This window comes from Spea bombifrons, chromosome 3 (genome assembly GCF_027358695.1).
Source record: "Spea bombifrons isolate aSpeBom1 chromosome 3, aSpeBom1.2.pri, whole genome shotgun sequence".
Lineage (NCBI taxonomy): Eukaryota > Metazoa > Chordata > Amphibia > Anura > Pelobatidae > Spea > Spea bombifrons.
This window is the reverse complement of record NC_071089.1, coordinates 62907659-62925712: the sequence shown is the minus strand read 5'-3', so window position 1 is coordinate 62925712 and position 18054 is coordinate 62907659. Positions and strand designations below refer to the sequence as shown.

The 18054-nt window shown below is 39.3% G+C and overlaps 1 protein-coding gene across 3 annotated transcripts; it reads left to right on the top strand.

Annotated features, from left to right (window-relative positions):
- The first annotated feature begins 6198 nt into the window (after positions 1–6198).
- Positions 6199–14914, top strand: CEP57L1 (centrosomal protein 57 like 1). 3 transcript variants are annotated; one of them, XM_053458683.1, is made up of 12 exons: positions 6199–6284; positions 6917–6964; positions 7373–7532; positions 8051–8230; positions 8664–8782; positions 10061–10174; positions 11275–11352; positions 12041–12130; positions 12905–12982; positions 13067–13296; positions 13933–14077; positions 14581–14914. In XM_053458683.1, the coding sequence occupies exons 3-12, from the start codon at positions 7379–7381 to the stop codon at positions 14809–14811; spliced, it is 1419 nt and encodes a 472-aa protein (XP_053314658.1). In that variant the 5' UTR covers positions 6199–6284; positions 6917–6964; positions 7373–7378; the 3' UTR covers positions 14812–14914. The 3 variants fall into 3 exon arrangements, with proteins under 3 accessions (XP_053314658.1, XP_053314659.1, XP_053314657.1); XM_053458684.1 differs by having other exon boundaries at positions 6205–6284; positions 7358–7532; positions 10076–10174; XM_053458682.1 differs by having other exon boundaries at positions 6206–6284; positions 7358–7532.
- The last annotated feature ends 3140 nt before the right edge of the window (positions 14915–18054 follow it).

Genomic DNA, 18054 nt, shown 5'->3' with positions numbered 1-18054 from the left:
AAATTGTGACTTCCAAGCTCACTGGCTTTTCTTTATCATACCACAATGGGGTGATAACATTCCGTTCTCGCTTCCACAATAATGTTTTCATAACATGGCAAAATATGGTGACAGAGTTATGAAGAGAAACCACTCATTGAGATTACCCAAGTGGGATTAGTGGCTTTGCTTTTTTGCCCGTATGATTCACTTAAAATAAAAGTTAGCATTACTGTTCTTTCATAATAAATCTGTAGGTCTCCCATACTCCGTGTGAAATATCCTGCAAAGCGGTACCTTAGCCTATTTCCTCTGTGAATTATCCTGTTCAGCAATCTAGTGTGACATCGGCACAATCGTGAAAATGATTATCAGAATGGTCATCTGTACGTTTTCTCCTTAAAATAACATTCAGTTCAGCAGTTTGAGACAGCATTCATCACCACATTCAAATTACTACATTTTACTCACCAAGTCAATACACATTGGGTTACAAGGCACTGCATAAGACAGGTCGTTTATCATTTTTGTTTGTAGTGTTGGCATGGGCTCCCATGGCTAATGTGTCTTGTGGTGTCCGGTGTATAAATCTAGCCTGGAGTTCCTATTTGCTGGACGGTGAATGAGAACCTAAGGTAGGGTTTCCATATTAGCCATTTTTTAGAGGGACACATAGACATTCCACAGCACGTGCACTTGTGAACAGCACAATTAAAGCCCTCCACCACATCAGCATGTAGGATGTATAACTGATTGAGGCTGCTTAAAGTAGCCAATAAGTGGCAGGTAAGCGTTCTCACTGGAAGCAATGGGAGTGCTTCATGTGCATGCATGCAGGGGGTCTCATTAGACCCCCAAGAACACTTGTGCAGGTCAGTGCTGGAGCTGGGTTGCGGCGAGTATTGCGTGCATGTGTTCTTGGCAAGCAGATGAGTTTGTTGTATCTACTGAATGAACAGGGCCCTCTTTTCCTTCTGTACCAGCATGTTTTAATGTGTATTAATGTAATTTTAAATTGTCTTTGATAATTGTATTATCATTGTCCCCTATTGTAACAGCACCTGAATCTGCTGGTGCGTTATAAATAAATATAGTGTGATATAAGCTTAGGAGCATGGGTGAGGAGAGGCAAATGCATAAGAGGGGATTCTGCAGAGTCAAAGAGGACACAAATCATAATCTGAAGGGTACACTCGCCTATTATGTGCATAAAAGTGCATATTATGCCTAGAGTGTCTCTTTAATCTCTGAAAAAAATCGAACAACATTGTAGGTTAGTGCATGCCAGCTTTGCAACAAAAAAAATAAATATCGACTGCACCCTTTCATCATTGTATTACTTAATGATATTGTAAACAAAGAAAAAACAAATTCAATATAACCTATTATCGCTTTTAATCCTGTTGCTTATTAATGTGAGTGGAATGAATGGATCAGTAGGTTCCCAGGAAAAATGTACATCTCGAGAAATATCGGTGGCTGTGGTTATCCACACAATTTTGGCCGGATCCCAACCTCCAGAATAATTTGTGGTCTTTGCTGAAGGTGTAATTTCAAGGCAACCGCTTTCGAAGCTCGTTTGATTTACTTTTCTAGGAAAAGCTTGGGGTTGTGTTTCAGTCACAGCTGTAAACAAACTCCACCAGGCTATGTAACATAAGACTGTTTTGTGAAATGCAGAACATTTTGTATCCACCGGGGTGGTGGGAGCCCTGCCCTTCCATGTGTTTACAATATTCTGCCTTTCGCTTGTACAAATGCTCTGTGTTACTCAAAGCAGCAGACGTGCCACTAGTTTCACCTACACTGAATGGAGTTTTGCCCGGGCAGACTGGCACTTACACTAAGAGGCAATGGCAGACCCGTGAAGTAATGCAGTGGTAGATATGGCAACACTTAAAACACTCCGTACCACCTACTTCGCTGCTGTCAGCCAACAAGTAATTAAGATTAACACCAACGATAATATTTTGAGCCAGTAACCCAATCACTTGGAAAACCTTCTAATTATTATAATATCCACACTCAGAGAGGTGTGATCCTGAATATTACTTCAAGTGCCAGCCTGTCTCTTGTATCAAATAACTGCAAGGCATAAATGATCACAAATGCCTCCGAATGCCAAATCTGACATATATATATTACAGGCCCCAAATTAGAGGCTATATACAAACAAAGGTAAGATTAAAACAGGTAGTACTTTTCCCCATAACTCCAGAAAGTTTCCATCAAATGATGGCTGTGGTCGGATGATCCAGAACGCTATAATTATGTGGCTGTAATTTGGATGATGACCAGAAGTAAGGAGGGAAGTGCCGCAGGTGGATATGTTTATTAGTCAGTATTGCACAATAGGGAGGGACAGTATGAATATACTCTAGTAGTTCTACTCACTACAAGCACACAAGAACAAGCAGTGATGATAATAAGCTGACTACAGAACATATTTAAGTACATTGTCTTGGTAAATTTATAAATATAATGTAGTCATATGTGGATCATACTTTCAGCTAGACTTGGTAAACCAAAAGGTATGCTCTTTTTTTAATTTTTCAATTTGTAAGCACTTATACTCCTTTAAAGGTAGATCCATGTTCAGGTATTATTTAAATTTATCAGTAAAAAAAAACCCAATTCATATCACTATGCCAACCTGCTTCAGTCCTCAACTTTCTTTAAATGGGAAGTAATACATGTTATATACTCAGGCATCATTGAAGCAAACTGGCACACAAATAGTTTGGCACTAGGTCCACCATCATGGGGGTACCACAGACATAAGCAGACATGAGCAGCAGCAAGCGTGTAAAAACCTGCAGTTAGGGTAGAGTGCATTTTGAAAACTATTTATTACAATTTGTGCCATCTCTCTCCCCAAACAGCTTGTCAGTCCCACCTTAATACCTGCCTGTGCCATTTTGCACCCCAATCAGCTTGTATGTGCCATCTTTGACCCAAAACCATTTGACTGTGCCACAGATGCCCCCAAACAGCTTGTGCAGTGTTATCTATTCCATCATTGCCTCCAGACAGCTTGCCTGTGCCATATTTGCTCCTAAACAGTTTGCCTATGCCAACCAGTTTGTCAATGCCACTCAGCTTGTCTGAGCCATCTTTGTCACCAGTTCATCAACTAAACAGACTGCTTGTGCCAAAAAATCAGTAGAAGAGAAAATCCTGATAGTATGTAGGGGGGTCATCTGGGGAGGGGGGCCCAGAACACTTGTTCTGTAAGGGGCCCTAAAATTTCTGATTGCGGCCCTGAAAATAATCAGGTGTCATAATGTAACAATGATCAGTCACATAATACCCAGGCTGTTTATGGAGATTATTCTGCTCCTAAGAGATAAACAACTTTGTTTATTTTTTCTTTCTTCCTTCAGGGTGCTGCTCTTCCCATTAACTTTATAATCCTCTTCTAGGAAACTAAATAAAGCAGCTACCCAAGATCTCCCATCTAGGGATACTTTTCCAAAAGATTCCACCTTTTTCCATAGTTGTAGTTCCCCGCTGATAAACAACTTGCAGCACAACCTGTTCCTTTCAGTGTCTTTTTATAGTGTCTGGCAGGCACACTTTACCCCTGCTCAATGCCAGCAGGATGCACTACTCTGAATTGTGCTCCTATTTCATTCAACAAGTTAATTTAATATATCCCATTCTTAGTTTTATTCCCGTGAGTCTTGCCAGTCCTCTCTTTACAGTGCATATTTAAATACTTGTATATATTGAAATCACCCTCCTTCTTTCAGATCCTTTCAGCACCAACAGGCTGTCTCCTCCTCACGCAGGGGCAGGCTCATGGCCCAGAACGTGAGCTGGTCTACTATCACTTCATGCAGTAGCAGTGTGCCCTGGGTCTCAGCCGCCTCTCAGTTAGGAGGTGTAGCTGTTTGTCCTGACATTGGTGCTGTGTTACCACCCTTCATGTACATACACTGTGCTTTGTTAACCAAATGTCTTCTTTGATTTGCAAAACAGGTACAAAATTACATTTGCACATACACATTCTGTAACAATAATAATAATATGATCTAAATAGAACAGGTTATGTGCTGACTATAAGTAACTCCATGGTGAACTAAGAAAATAAAACAAAGAACCACAATAATGGTATGGAAATTAGGTAAAGCCTGACTAATGATGCTTTGATAGTTTTTAGGCACCTGTTGACAATTTTAGAGCACATGCTAGTGTAAATACTGCAGAACTGTATTTATTTATACATATAGAGATAGATTATCAATATGGATATAAGTATTATATATATATATATATATATATAACCAATGTACAATTAACTTTTTATTTACATGTGTTTTGTGGCCCCTTCATTTTTTGCATGTGCAACAAATGGGTTTCAGGGGGCCATGGGACAGGGGTGGTAATTTGCCATTCCAAGGCATGTTCTTTTAGCTTTCAGGATAGATTTGTGGAGAAAGAGAAAAGTTTCTTCACCTTTCTTTCTCTGAAAATCTATCTGCATTATTCTTGCATCCTGTTTCTGTCTTCTTTTTTTTGTCCGCTTCTCCCTGTGTCTTGTTTTTCTGTCTTCTTCCGCTTCTCCATGACCCTGGCCTCCCGTTGCACTTCCACAAAAGGCCATGGGGACAGCCACTCCTGTGTTCCCCCGTTCCTTCTGGGAGGCCAGTTTCATGCAGAAGCAGAAGAATACAGAAGAAAGAAGACAAGAGGAGAAGCGGACGAAAAAAGAACAAAAGCAAGAGAAGAAGCGGAGCTGCGGGACAGGAGACTGCGGAAGCACTCAGCAGTCAAAGAAGGTAGGAAGACATTAAGAGTAACAGTGTTAGAGCAGGGCCACCCTCAGAAATGTTGGGTCCCCTTACAGAACAAGTGGTCTGACCCCCAGATTACCTTTTCCCCCCACACACACCTCCAGGATTTTCTCTCCTACAGACAAGCTGTTCGAGGTCATATGGGGCCATTGGGTTCTCATTACAAATTTTAATTATTTTTTTCCCCGAATGCACTTTATTGCAGAATGCCTTATTTGCAGAATTTTGCAACCACCTTGCTGTCACTCTTGGATCATGTTGCACAGATGACTGGTTGCAGGGCCACAACATAAGCAGAAGGCTAGCTGTCTCCAGATATCTGGGAAGGTAAAGTAGTAATGTGAGTGGCTAACCACCAGAGGGAGAAAAAACAGGGTGGAGGCTCAGATAACTAACCAGAGCAAATCAAGAACAAAGGATACCTCAACAGTACATTATCCCCTCAGGATCCTGAGGAAGAGACAGTGTGACGCACACAAAACAAAATAAAGAGTCTTCAAGATGCACAGGGTTTGAAGACACAGATGATCCTTAAAAAGTTTGCATAGAAATGCAGAAATAAAGAACTAGACTTTAAAAAAGACCCACTCAGCCCATATTTCCTGATGTAGAGTCTTGGACTTTAAGCAGTTTAAGTTTAAATTCCCTTACTACATTATCCTTATTGCAGCTCCTCATTAAGTCCTATTTTTTTGTTCTTAATTAAGAACACAGAAAGTAGAAAATCAAGAGTGAGTTCAGGGCACAGTTCATTAGACATGCTTTATATATATATATCTAGATTGTAGGCTGATTTGAGCAGGGCACTCCTCACCTGTTGTCTCTGATAGTCAAATTGTTATGTCATATACGACTTGTTATGTCCTGTCTAACCATCATACAGCGCTACAGAATTTGATGGCACTATGTAAAACAATAAATAATAATAAGAATATTGATTTTACCCACTCAAATAATGTTTAGATATTCAGAAAAAATTTTCAAGACATGCTATCAGAGCATGGTAATGGAACCTTGGGTCAGCGGCTAGGTATGCCCAGGGGCACGCTAATTTTGAATCAACACTCTGCAATACATTTTATTTATTTGTTATTAATATTTTTTACATGTTATTAATATTATTTATCAAACAATATATTCAAAAATAGTAGGAAGACTGCACTGACAACCACAAAAAATGACATGGGACAGTTCTGTATGTTGTCGCCAATACGAATCATCAATATTACAATTTGTGAAAATCCTGGAAGTGCTAATTACAGTGATGTGATAATGACAGTTATAAAGCTACTGAGATGTCTTGTTATTGGGTAGCCTCTGCCTCACAAAGCCCACTAACTCCGAGAGCATTAGGTATCCAACAACTACTAGCGTCATGGCAACCTGGAGACAGGGAATGTCGCGCTCGGCCGTTATGTGACGTCACACCCACGCGACGCAAAACAACAGCAACGGCGCGGCTGAGTTCCAGCAGGAAAAGTCCAAACACCGGCGTTTTAAAAGCGGCGGGTAAGTCGGCAGCAGGACTGTAAGGGGTTTCAGGTAACTGTGCTGGTAGTTGGAGCCTTGAAAGTTGATAAGTGTGTGAGTTCCCCGGCCAAGGTGAATCCCCTCTGCGGCATCACTGCGTGAGGTGGTGTTACGGAATAGTATTAGTAGCATTAGAAGAATTTTTCCCGTGCAGCCAGACATAACTGAAGCCCTCACCGGCTCACCTGATCATACTGCCAATCACTGGCCAGAGCTTGCTTAGGAAGTTTAACTACTACTCCAGCCTAGGGCACACTCCACTATATACTCACAATAATATTGGAAGGAGTAAACCATATCAACTACATACATGCCAACATGTCAGGCAAAGATGCACACATGTGATGTCATCTAACATCATGTCTGCATACTCTGCATTTACTTTGAAGCAGTGTACTAAGTGCAGTATCAGGAACTCCATCATGTAAAGGCTACAGGTCAGGGCACAGCTCCCATTATATGGCCCGACTTGGCTTCTTAGTGATGGTTGTCAGCTTTCAAAGTATTTGTATATGAATTGATATTATAAGCCCGTTGGTCTTTGCAATGTTTTAAATATTGAAGAGTGGGCAGTTTATAAAAGTTCCTGTAATACATGTTATGTATTACAGGTAGGAGAATCTGTGACTGGACTTGGAAACGTCTTCAGGATCGAGAAGGTACAAGTACATTGGATGAAAGGGCCCTGCTGTGTTATGGCAGTTCACACAACTGCTTATTTTCAGAAGACTGTAGTGTGTGGCAGGTTGTTGTGATCCCTCATCAGAGGTCCTGCTTGTATCTGCATCTGGTTATATAGTGTTTTCATGAAAGACTCCCCACACGTTATCTCACATTTGACCCCTCAAATATTAATACCAGCCCTGACGCAGCGGATTAAATATGCCAAGGGCATGTATATGTAAATATATTGAATAATTATAAACAATCTATAATAACATAACCTGTATTTAAATTGTTCCCTAAATTAACGAAGCATAGAGTATCCTGTTTCTCTGTAATTTTAAAATAAAATTTTACTTGCTTTATATCTTTGTTTATTATTATTTCAGTATCATTTGTTGCAGATTCAGATGGACTCTGTATTGAAGGATAGCATAATGGGAAGCTTAAGTCAGCCTCCTAACAATACTCATGGGACAGAATTTCTGCAGTCCAAATCCTTACTACCCCGGAGCACAGCATCCTCAAATTCCTATTATATTCTCCAGGCACCAAACAGCAAAGGTAATCCCACACTCTATGTATGTATGTGGGTATGAGTCAAAAGAGAGAACAGTGTTCTCAAAAGATCAGTCCTTAACCTTAAATTATGGTGCTCTTGAGAGCTGAAACCGTACAATGGCACCATGTATTGGCAAAACCATACTGAATTTGGTATACCTGGCTGTTCCTTTTTTTTTTGGTACGCAGCTGTAATTGGTACTGTGCTATTTGATTGATGAGTACTTATCATAAGAAATGAATTGGTTAAATCCAGGGCCAAGATTCTATTGGTAAGTGTTTTGGGAGTATGCACAGTCTCACATGAGCAGAAGTGCGATCTGACGGTTCTGACCAAACAGCATTTGTAAGTGAAACATGGCACATTTAACTGAAAGAAACAAAACATTGCTCCAATAGTCGCTGAAAATAACGGGCTTGGCAGTCTAGTTTAAAATAATTAAGTATGCAAAAGGCAGTTATGTTGAAAATTAGCACTATCATGGTAAGTACCATCACCCTCCCTTATCTCTACCAAACAGCTCTTGTTCAGGCACTGAAGACTCTTCAGGAGAAGATTTCCCGCCTTGAAATGGAGGAATCACAAACTCGTGATCGTTTAAAAAGCTTATCTAGTGAGGCTGCTGAGCGCAAGACGATGTTGGATTCTGCCAGGGAAAACAAGGACCCTTCTCATAATGAAGAGTCACTTCAGAAAAATGGTAGAGCATCATTAACTGGGAGTATTAATACATTGCAAGGGGGTGAACTGCAAAGTAAGAGGCACCTTAATAACAAGCCACACAGTTTAGATACCCGGGGAGTCTTAGAGTGATATTCAATCACACTGTCTGGAGCCGATTTCTTTATATTTGGCAGTTGTTTAATGGTACCTGAGCCACACAAAACGTGATCATCATATATTGACAAGTTTAGTGTTCTGTGGGAACTCTTATCAGAACCGGTTCATCACCATAATACATTGCCTAGCATTTTTGTGCCTGGCTATTTAAAAAAATATATACATTGGAACATGAAAGGTTATTTGGGATTGAACCATTTAGACCAGATTCAGTAATACATTACTTTCTACGTGAGGTGATGGTGGTGTATTTAACCATTCAATAACAGTCTTTCTTTGTCTTCATGCATTAGATGTAAATACCAAGCTACAAGCAACGCAAGAGCGTTGCTCGTTATTAGAAAAGCAGCTGGACTACATGCGAAAAATGGTTCAGAATGCTGAAATGGAAAAGCACACAACGATAGAACAGGTACGTATGTTTTTTTCTTTTCAGTGGGTTTAAAGGGACCCCCTAGCTATCAAGTGCACTTTAATGCATATGGTAGCTGAGAGGTCCCTTTAACTTTAATGGGTGGACACACACACACACACACACACACACACACACACACACACACACACACACACACACACACACACACACACACACACACACACACACACACACACACACACACACACACACACACACACACACACACACACACACACACACACACACAATCTGCCTGCAGAAAATCTGTTCAGTTATGGCTTGGTTACCACCAGTCAGCTCCAGTATTAGTCTAACAGGACCTGCTGTGTGCACATGCGCAGAAAGCACTTCCATTGATTTCAGTAGGAGTGCTTTCCTGTCACTGATGGTCGGTGGCAAGAATCATCTACCATGTAGGAGAATGGGAGCTGCAGTTTCTATCTTAGATAAGGGATTTTTTTTTCCATACCCCCCATTTTAAAGAATTCTTATTAAAGTGCTCACAAAGCATTTTAGTATATTTTATTCTTTGGTGAGGTACTGTCCCTTTAAGGTAAGAATACTCTGTTTTAGCCTTTCCACTTTTGGTTTTGGAAAATCTACACAAAGTAGTATAGATGCACTGAATAGTCAGACGTAATAAGCCAAATTACATCATAATCTCCTCTTCTCTTCATTTCCCCCCACAAAGTTTTGGGTATCCTTGATTTGTTCAATGAACAAATAGAAACTTCTACTTCCCAGTATTAAAAAAAACAAAAAAGTTGATTAACAAAAGGTCAGCCACTTGACCCACTGTAAGAAAACAAAATTTATCTTGGAAAATATTCCAAATGGTTGTTGTGGCAACAGTACTTCTCAAACACCCACGACTGTATACACTGGCTAACGTGGGACACATGAGTCAGATTTAGGAGTGCTGATTGCAAAATGCAAAACTAATTCAATAAGCTTTAGTTGCTGAATTAAAGGGACCCTGTCACAAAAAACGCTTAGCAATCAAAAGAAGGCTATTTCTATGTTGGTTTGATCCATATTATGTGAGTTTTTAAGATTTTATCCCACATGTTGGTTATGGTCGGTATTTCCTGGTTTCTGCACCTGTTGCAAAGCATGTTACAAGGCTGTTTCAGTAGCCAGGAAAGAAGAAGTGAATCAGTAGACAGGAACATTTATTGCACATATCTCATGTACAAAGTACCTTGTGTTGCTGCTTGTGAATAAGTAGTGTTTGCGAGACCATTGAAGCCGAGTTGTTCATTTTCATAGCAGACATTGCCTCCGCAGGAAAACACACAGCATAAGGAAGTGCATGTAAAGCTGTCCAAGCTCGACCTTCTGCAACAGGAATGTCTAAGGCTCTCGCATACTCACAGAAGTGCAGAGGTGAGGCATCTTACTGCCATCTGGCCATTGCTGTGTCACTGATGAGCTTGTTTCCTCCTAAATATTTATGTTTATTCTACCTTCACTCAAATGTGCTTTAGATGCAAATTTAAAAAAATGAAGACTACCCTCACCATTCTCTTCAGCATATTTGCTATGCCGCCAGTATTTGGGTCTTTTCCTAGTTTTTGTTTGGTTTACATTTGTGCCTTGTACAAATTGTATGCTTCCAGTAAGATGCAGAGTTAAATCTGTATCGCATGCTATGCAACTCAGTAGCTAATGATATTGGTAGTAGTAGAATAATTGTGTGAGGGGCAAACGAATAGGATTAGTGGAACGGAGAACCAAAGACCCAGAGAGGGTCCATTCGGTCTGAGGTGTGCCATGACCGACGTACCAGGTAGGCCTATAGAGGGCCACCCCGTAAATAGAAATGAAAGAAAGGATAGAGGAGAAAAGAGGAAATAAAAGGAAGGGAATTAATAGGGGAGGGCAACGTTAGGAGCTGTAACGTAGCTGTGGAAGGGAGAGGCGTTGGTTAAATAACCATAGCCCCTCCCACAACTACAGGCTAATATACATCAGCCTTCACATTAATCATATCCTTACCTGATGTCTGTCTCTTCAATAACCACACGTGACATCATTGTAGAGCACACGGTGCAATGAAGTCAGGGCATTGTTGGTCTATATTCTGGCATATTAGAAGTCTACATCTATATAAAAACTTCACATACAAAGCTACTATACCTATATATTTGCTACAAATTTGGCTAACATAATGCAGAGAGAAAACTGTCCTGCTTGATAGGTTCTAGAAACTGCATGATCATCCTTGATACCAATTATATCTTCAGCACTCTTGTAACAGCAATTACAATGTTAAATTAAATTACATAGTGAGGGTAGAGTGAGAGGTGTCTTATGGCCCAGTACTAGGTCCTTACACCGAGTTTCAAGTACTCTACAGTCCTACTAAATAAGTGCAAAAGCCATGAAGTGACTGTAGTGTTATTATACGTGATGGATTGGTTTTTATTACACATTATTGTTAGTATTTATATATGTATTATATTGTTAACATATCTTTGTTTTAGAGCAAAATTCAGCAGCTGGAGCAACAACTGTCTGTAGAGGAACAGCAAAGGAAACTACTGCAAAATAAAGCAGCCGAAGTAAGATTTGTGTTTTAAGTAGGGCTGCGACCAACGATTATTTTCATAATCTAATAGTTTTACTGGTAAATATTAATTCACATGTAAACTATTTTTTCATATTTAATAAAAACTGAGAACATTGTTTCTTGTTTTTATTTCATTTCCACAACCCCCACCCACCCAAATATGCCCCCAGATATGCACATCTGACCCCAGGCTTGCCATTCTGGACTTCTGTGATGGAGCACCAAAAGGTCATGTCACACCGGCGCTCTGTCATAGAAGCCCCGGCGGAAGTTCCGGGCAGCAGCGAAGGTTGTCTGCGTGCATCGCACTGGCTGCCGCAGAAGAGGATCCAGGTCCCCTTCAGCGCTGTGGGAGATCTGGATCTTAGTCTTATAGTCAGACCTCTTTTTGAGGTCGGATTATAAGACTAAGGGGTATTTTTCAGAGCATTTCACAACGATTTTCATTATTGATTTTATTGATTACTTGTTGCAGCCCTAGTTTTAAGTTTTAATTTGGAAAAAAATCGTACAATAACTGACATCATTCTGTACTCAAGAAGCACTACCCACAGCTATGTTTTGAATGGCTCAGCTGTTTTAGAATGGATTGACTTTACAATTCTTTGTAAATCCGGCATTGCATTTAGATCTGTAAGAACTAAAGTGATAAAATATAACTTTATTGCTGTTTTTTTCAGTTGCAAACTGGATTAGAAGTGAACAGAATTTTACTATCTTCAGCCCAAAAGATACCTCCCAGAAAAATAAAAAAAAAGAAGCAAGTGAAGGTAATTTTCAATGAATTACTTGGTTCTTTCTTTTTTTCTTCAAATGAAATGGTGTTTGTATGAATATGTGCGTATATATACAGTGATGCATTTACTCTTGACTCTTCCCTAGGCCTGACCCAGGGCAGCTCCCTCAGCTGCTCACAGCCACCATCTCCGCTACAGGGCACCAGGATATTACATAATATCCTGGAGCTCTGTGTCTTCAAGGTGGCAGTCTGTGGAGGCTATGCTGGCCTGGTACATCCTTAATGGGGTAAATGGGCTGGTTGGGGAGATCAGAAGTCTCCCCTGTAACTGGCCCATCGAAGAGCAGAGCACCAAGGGGGCCTGATCACACAAAAGGGTGATCTACCCCCCTAGCCTGCCTAGGCCAGGATATATCATTTTATTTATATATATATATATATATATATATATATAAGTCCAAAATTATATATTATATCTTTATAGCCTGCAAGAGCTCAAAGTGCACCTGAAATATATTTTACTCTTATTGATAGTCAGTTACCTGCCTAGGGAATGCAAAATTTAGATTTGATTTATTTATGGATTTTCATTAAAATGCTATGAGGGAAAACATGTGACATGCACCGCAGGCTGCACAATTACCAACCAATTACAGGCATTCTTTAATCTATGTGGTGTTGCATGTAATGCATCCATGAAATATTGTACGCAGCAGGACCTATTACATATTGACTTCAAGATTACTAGTAGACTAGAGTTTTTTGTTTCTTATTTTTAAAAACATATTTTTTTGTCTTTTGTAAGACGAAAGCTGCTCTTAGTAAGGATCCTGTTAAACAAGTTTACCCAAAGGCTGGACAGCTCCCATTTGTAGCTGGAAAGGTCAGTCAACACTCCACCCCCCCCTTTCTTTCAATGAATTCATGTGATGTGACTGTGTTGTTTAACTATGTCATCTTTTTATAGTCTACAAGTTCCAGTCATTCTCTGAGTGCAAATGTGCAAGCTGTTTTGCACATGATGAAACATCATAATCCTCGACTCAACCAGGAGCACCGTAAGGGCACTGTAGTGGACAAAGGTTTTAGACGTTTGCCTCCTGGTCGCATCATGACCAGGCCTTCAGCTCTCTCCACGGGTGACAGTCTGACTGACATTCTCCTGGCTTTGCAAGATGAACTGGGGCAAATGAGCTTGTGAGTATTCTGTATATTTTAAAGCCTGGCCAATTCATTAATGGTATAATTGTGGCAATCCTTCTTTTCACATCCTTTAAAAACAAATATGTAACTTGTGTGGGTTTACTAAATGAGAGAGAAGTAAATTACAGCTAAAGCACCTCAGAAATGTTAAACCAGCCTCAGTCCAAAAGGGTACAAAGAAAAAACAGCCTAGTCCTGAAGGGGTTAATATCACCATAATTGTGTCTTCATCCTGCTTTCTTTTTTATGTGTCAAGAAAAAGTCACGAAACGCCTGATGGATCTGATCTACTACTATGAGATAAATTGATACTGTGCCTTTAGTGTTGTTTACATTTACATATTTGTAATATATTTCAACAATATTATTGCTATATATATTGTTTTAGGCCTTAGATTATTTGTGACTGGTAAGATTTTTTGGGGGGAATTCTGTAAAATAACATTTATTTCAATCAGAGTTTTATAAGGAATTTAAGTTTCAAGTATTAACATTTGAATGCGCTGATGAATTTAATTATATAACATGGAAATAATCCCCTATGTGGACTACTAATTGCACTGCGTGTTAATAGTGCTGGACTGTAAATATGTGTGCTGATAGATGGAATGCCTTATTTTTGTGATTAAGGGAGCATCAGGAGCTTCTAAAGATGATACATGAAACCGAAGACAATGAGGCACGTGAAGATCTAGAGCGTGAAATGGAATGTCTTGTTAAGCAAATGGAAACTAAAAGTGACCAAATACTCAAGCTGAAACGGCATCAGGAGCATGTGAGTGCCGTGATAACAAATAAGAGCTTGAGAATGTTTCACTGTTGTACATGCTGTACTACAGAAGCGAACCTTGCTACTATGTAAGGAAGCCCACATGCAAGGACCAAAACACAGTGGTGAGAGAGTTTGAGCCAGCTCTGCTCTAGCTCCCATTCTTTCAGAGTTCTGTAGCTGGGCCCAGCTGTAGGAATAACGGTCTTGTTTCATAAAGTATTCTATAGTTTGCTTTGTTTAGTTAAAGAATTCCATATATTAACAGAAATAGGGAAAATGAAGAAATTATTTTTTCACCAATCACTCTTAATCCTGAGACCATCCACCCAGTCTTTTCTCATTGCATGTCTAGGACATATAAAGCACAAATACAGAACCAAATGTTTTGTTTAATTCTGCACATGAGTATTTATCGTGAAATATGACTTTCCACTAAATTTATTTTTTTTATCTTAAAATGCAGCATGGAATTTTAGTAACACGGGTCTTTTTCCATATATTTCCAGGCTAAAAAAAAGAAACCTACTCTACCTGTAAAAGGATGTTCTGCTACTATGAAGCCACCTGTGGCAGTAGAGCGTGTCAACAGTGACACTCTGAGCACCCCCAGGGTAAAGCCGGGAGCTCCAGCAAGAAGTACTGTGACTCCCACAAGCAAACCAACACTCCAACTGCTGAAAAATGTGCAAAAAATTCAGATGACATTAAAGAAAGATGACATAATGTGGGTGAAATAATATTTTTGTTTTACATGTTGTGCTTTTGTTTGTAAGGTGTCTGATCTTAATATATGAATATTTTATTATTTTAATAAAGATTTTATATTGTGTGTATAAGAAAGGCCTGCACATAAATCAGGATGCTTATGTTTTTCCTTTGGGATGGAGATGCTAATCAGAACTATGAAAATTAGCTATCCATCCTTTTTCCATATGACAGTATCTTGTTGAGTATGCCTGCAAGACTGCTTCATTATCTGTATACAAATTGGTGCAGAGGAGTTATTCATGGCCGTTCCCGGTAAAAGGGATTTTGTTTCCTACACCTGCCAATTTCAAAAATAATTGTACATCCTATCTCTAGGGATGCCTGGAGAATGACCAAACTTTAGCAGTGTAAGCAGGGAGTGCTTCCTCTGGCAAGTGTGTGTATACGGGGGCCCACCAACTAAGATTTTTCCAGGTCCCTATTAATATTAATGATTGGAAGCTATCATTCTTCCTCCAGCAGAAACATAGAAAGTGACAGCAGATATGAACCATTCTTTTAAATTAAAAAAAAATGGCAGAGGTGAATTTGTGGACTCCTGCAGGAAATGTCTTCAGAGTGCCTAGTGACATTGACAAAGGAAACCTTGCATTTTAATGATTGTATGGGGGATGTATACTAATAAACATCATTGACGGTGAGGGGCATGTTAGGATAAATCCATTCTGTACGAAATAAAATTAAATATACAGTATCTCACAAAAGTGAGTACACCCCTCACATTTTTGTAAATATTTTATTAGATCTTTTCATGTGACAACACTGAAGAAATGACACTCTGCTACAATGTAAAGTAGTGAGTGTACAGCCTGTATAACAGTGTAAGCGTGCTGTCCCCTCAAAATAACTCAAAACACAGCCATTAATGTATAAACCTTGGTACACCCCTAAGTGGAAATGTCCAAATTAGGCCCAAAATGTTCATATTTTGTTTGGCCACCGTTATTTTCCAGCACCGCCTTAACCCTCTTGGGCATGGATCTTACCAGTGCTTCACAGGTTGCCACTGGAGTCCTTTTTCATTCCTCCATGACGACATCAGACTTTGTGCTACCTCACCTTCCATTTGAGGATGCTCAATAGGGTTTAGGTCTGGTGACATGCTTGGCCACCTTTACCTTTAACCTCAACTTATTTTGCAAAGTAGTGGGCGATCGCGGAGGTGATATGATAACATATTTACAAAAATGTGAGGAGTTTAGTCACTTTTATATATATATATATATATATATATATATATAAAATGGTCAAAACATAGACAGGTATTATTGAGATAAGAAATTATGGAAATTGGTACTGTTAATTGCATAGGCAGCGTACAGCAAATAGTGTCGGTGTGGTACCTTTAGACAGACTTGCGCCGCCTGCTGCTTGTACTGTGTGTTGCACTTAGTGTAACCTGGAGACAGGTTTCGGGTTGGGAAGGTTGTGTGTATGGGGGTTGCCATGGGGACAAGGAGGCGCGTCTCTGCACACTGTGAGCAGCAGGAGTGAGCAGCCTTACAAAATAAAATAGAATTTATACAGATTCTCCCTGTATGCACGGATTGACATAACCCGATTGAGTTGTACAAGAGGATACTTGACCGGAATCAGGTAACATTACAGGCACCTACTGCCTCATTATACAGATAAGCTGCGTTATTTCCTTGGGTTTAACACTTGTTTATTAGACTAATTGGTTACATGCTACTATGACACTCAGAACAGGCTATATATTCACATAAATAGAAAAGAAATGTATGTTGCTACTTAACTCACATGAGGAGTGGTGAACAATGCATCGCTCATCCCATTGGCATCATTGATATATCTTCCCTGTGTAATAAGCTGATCCTCACTATTATAGTGACCGGTTGACGATAATGACTTAATTTTTCAAATAATGGGCCTTAAGGAAACCATTATTTCTCAGGAAGTAAATGTAATCTGTATTCAAGCAGGGAGTTTAATCATGATGTACAAGTGAGAAACGCACCAGCTGGGCAGGTTCAGTTTTCAATTCAGAACAGAATATGATGAAGTCAGCTATGTTAGGAATATGGTTAAATCTTTTTTCCATTAAGACAAATTGCTGGGCATATTATTGATTGCATCTGATTATTTGAAGCCAGAAGTTACATTTACAAGCCTAAAGGTACATACAACATACATACAACAGGTGGCATCCATACCTACCACATTAAGCAGTTTTTGTGCTAAGGTTTGTGTGGGCTAACTAAACTCATTGGTATGACATGGTTCCCTCTTTATCAAGACAATTAAAAGAACGTTGTCATTTAAAAATGAAATTGATTATTTACATAAATAAGTTGAAAAGGAAAAATTCTAAATTAAACTTAATGTCACTTGCCTCAAATGGAAGGATATCAATGTTGGAAGGAGTGCAATGGCCTTATCAGTAATACATGTTTTTTCAGTCCTTTTATGTGAGAGTGTGGTGACCACATATCTTAGAATGAATAAAACCCCCATACCGGGCATCCTGTTCTAGAAGTTCTAGAACAGAGTTCTAGAATGGGATTTTGTAGCTGTCCATGGTGTACACTGAACAGCATTCTAGAATAGGATTTTGTAGCTGTCAATGGTGTATACTGTATACAAAAAACAAAAACTGTCTGCGCTTCTTACCCTAATAAAGTTGGTAACAAATATATAAACATAATATAAATGATAGGTTTTGGTATACACTGAACAGCGTTCTAGAATAAGGTTTTGTAGCCATCCATGGTGTACAGGATGAGGTGAGACAGGCATATATGCCAGTATGGAAATATATATGTCAGCATCTGGTGGTCTAGCTACACTAAGCCTCAGCATGTTGAGCATCAAGATACAATGTTTCGTTTTAGTTGCTGTGACCGTAAGCTGTGAGCCTGTGACCTGACACAAATCATTAGAGAAAAAGGCTCCAGACACTCAAGGGTTCCATCAGGCAGATTTATTGAAAGAGACGAACAACAACGTTTCAACCTCATGATGAGGTCTTTATCAAGTTGACCACACAAGTAAAAAGTAAAAGTTTAAATAGCACATATCAATAAATGGATAGCCAATCAAAAGACCGATCTAATCTAACACCATGTGTAGTATAATTGATGATCATGTATTAACATAAGTAAATATTCAAAAGTATACATCGCATAATCAACACAAATCATTGACATTATGAACTCTCTCTTTGATAAATCGTTTAAATAGATTATAATATA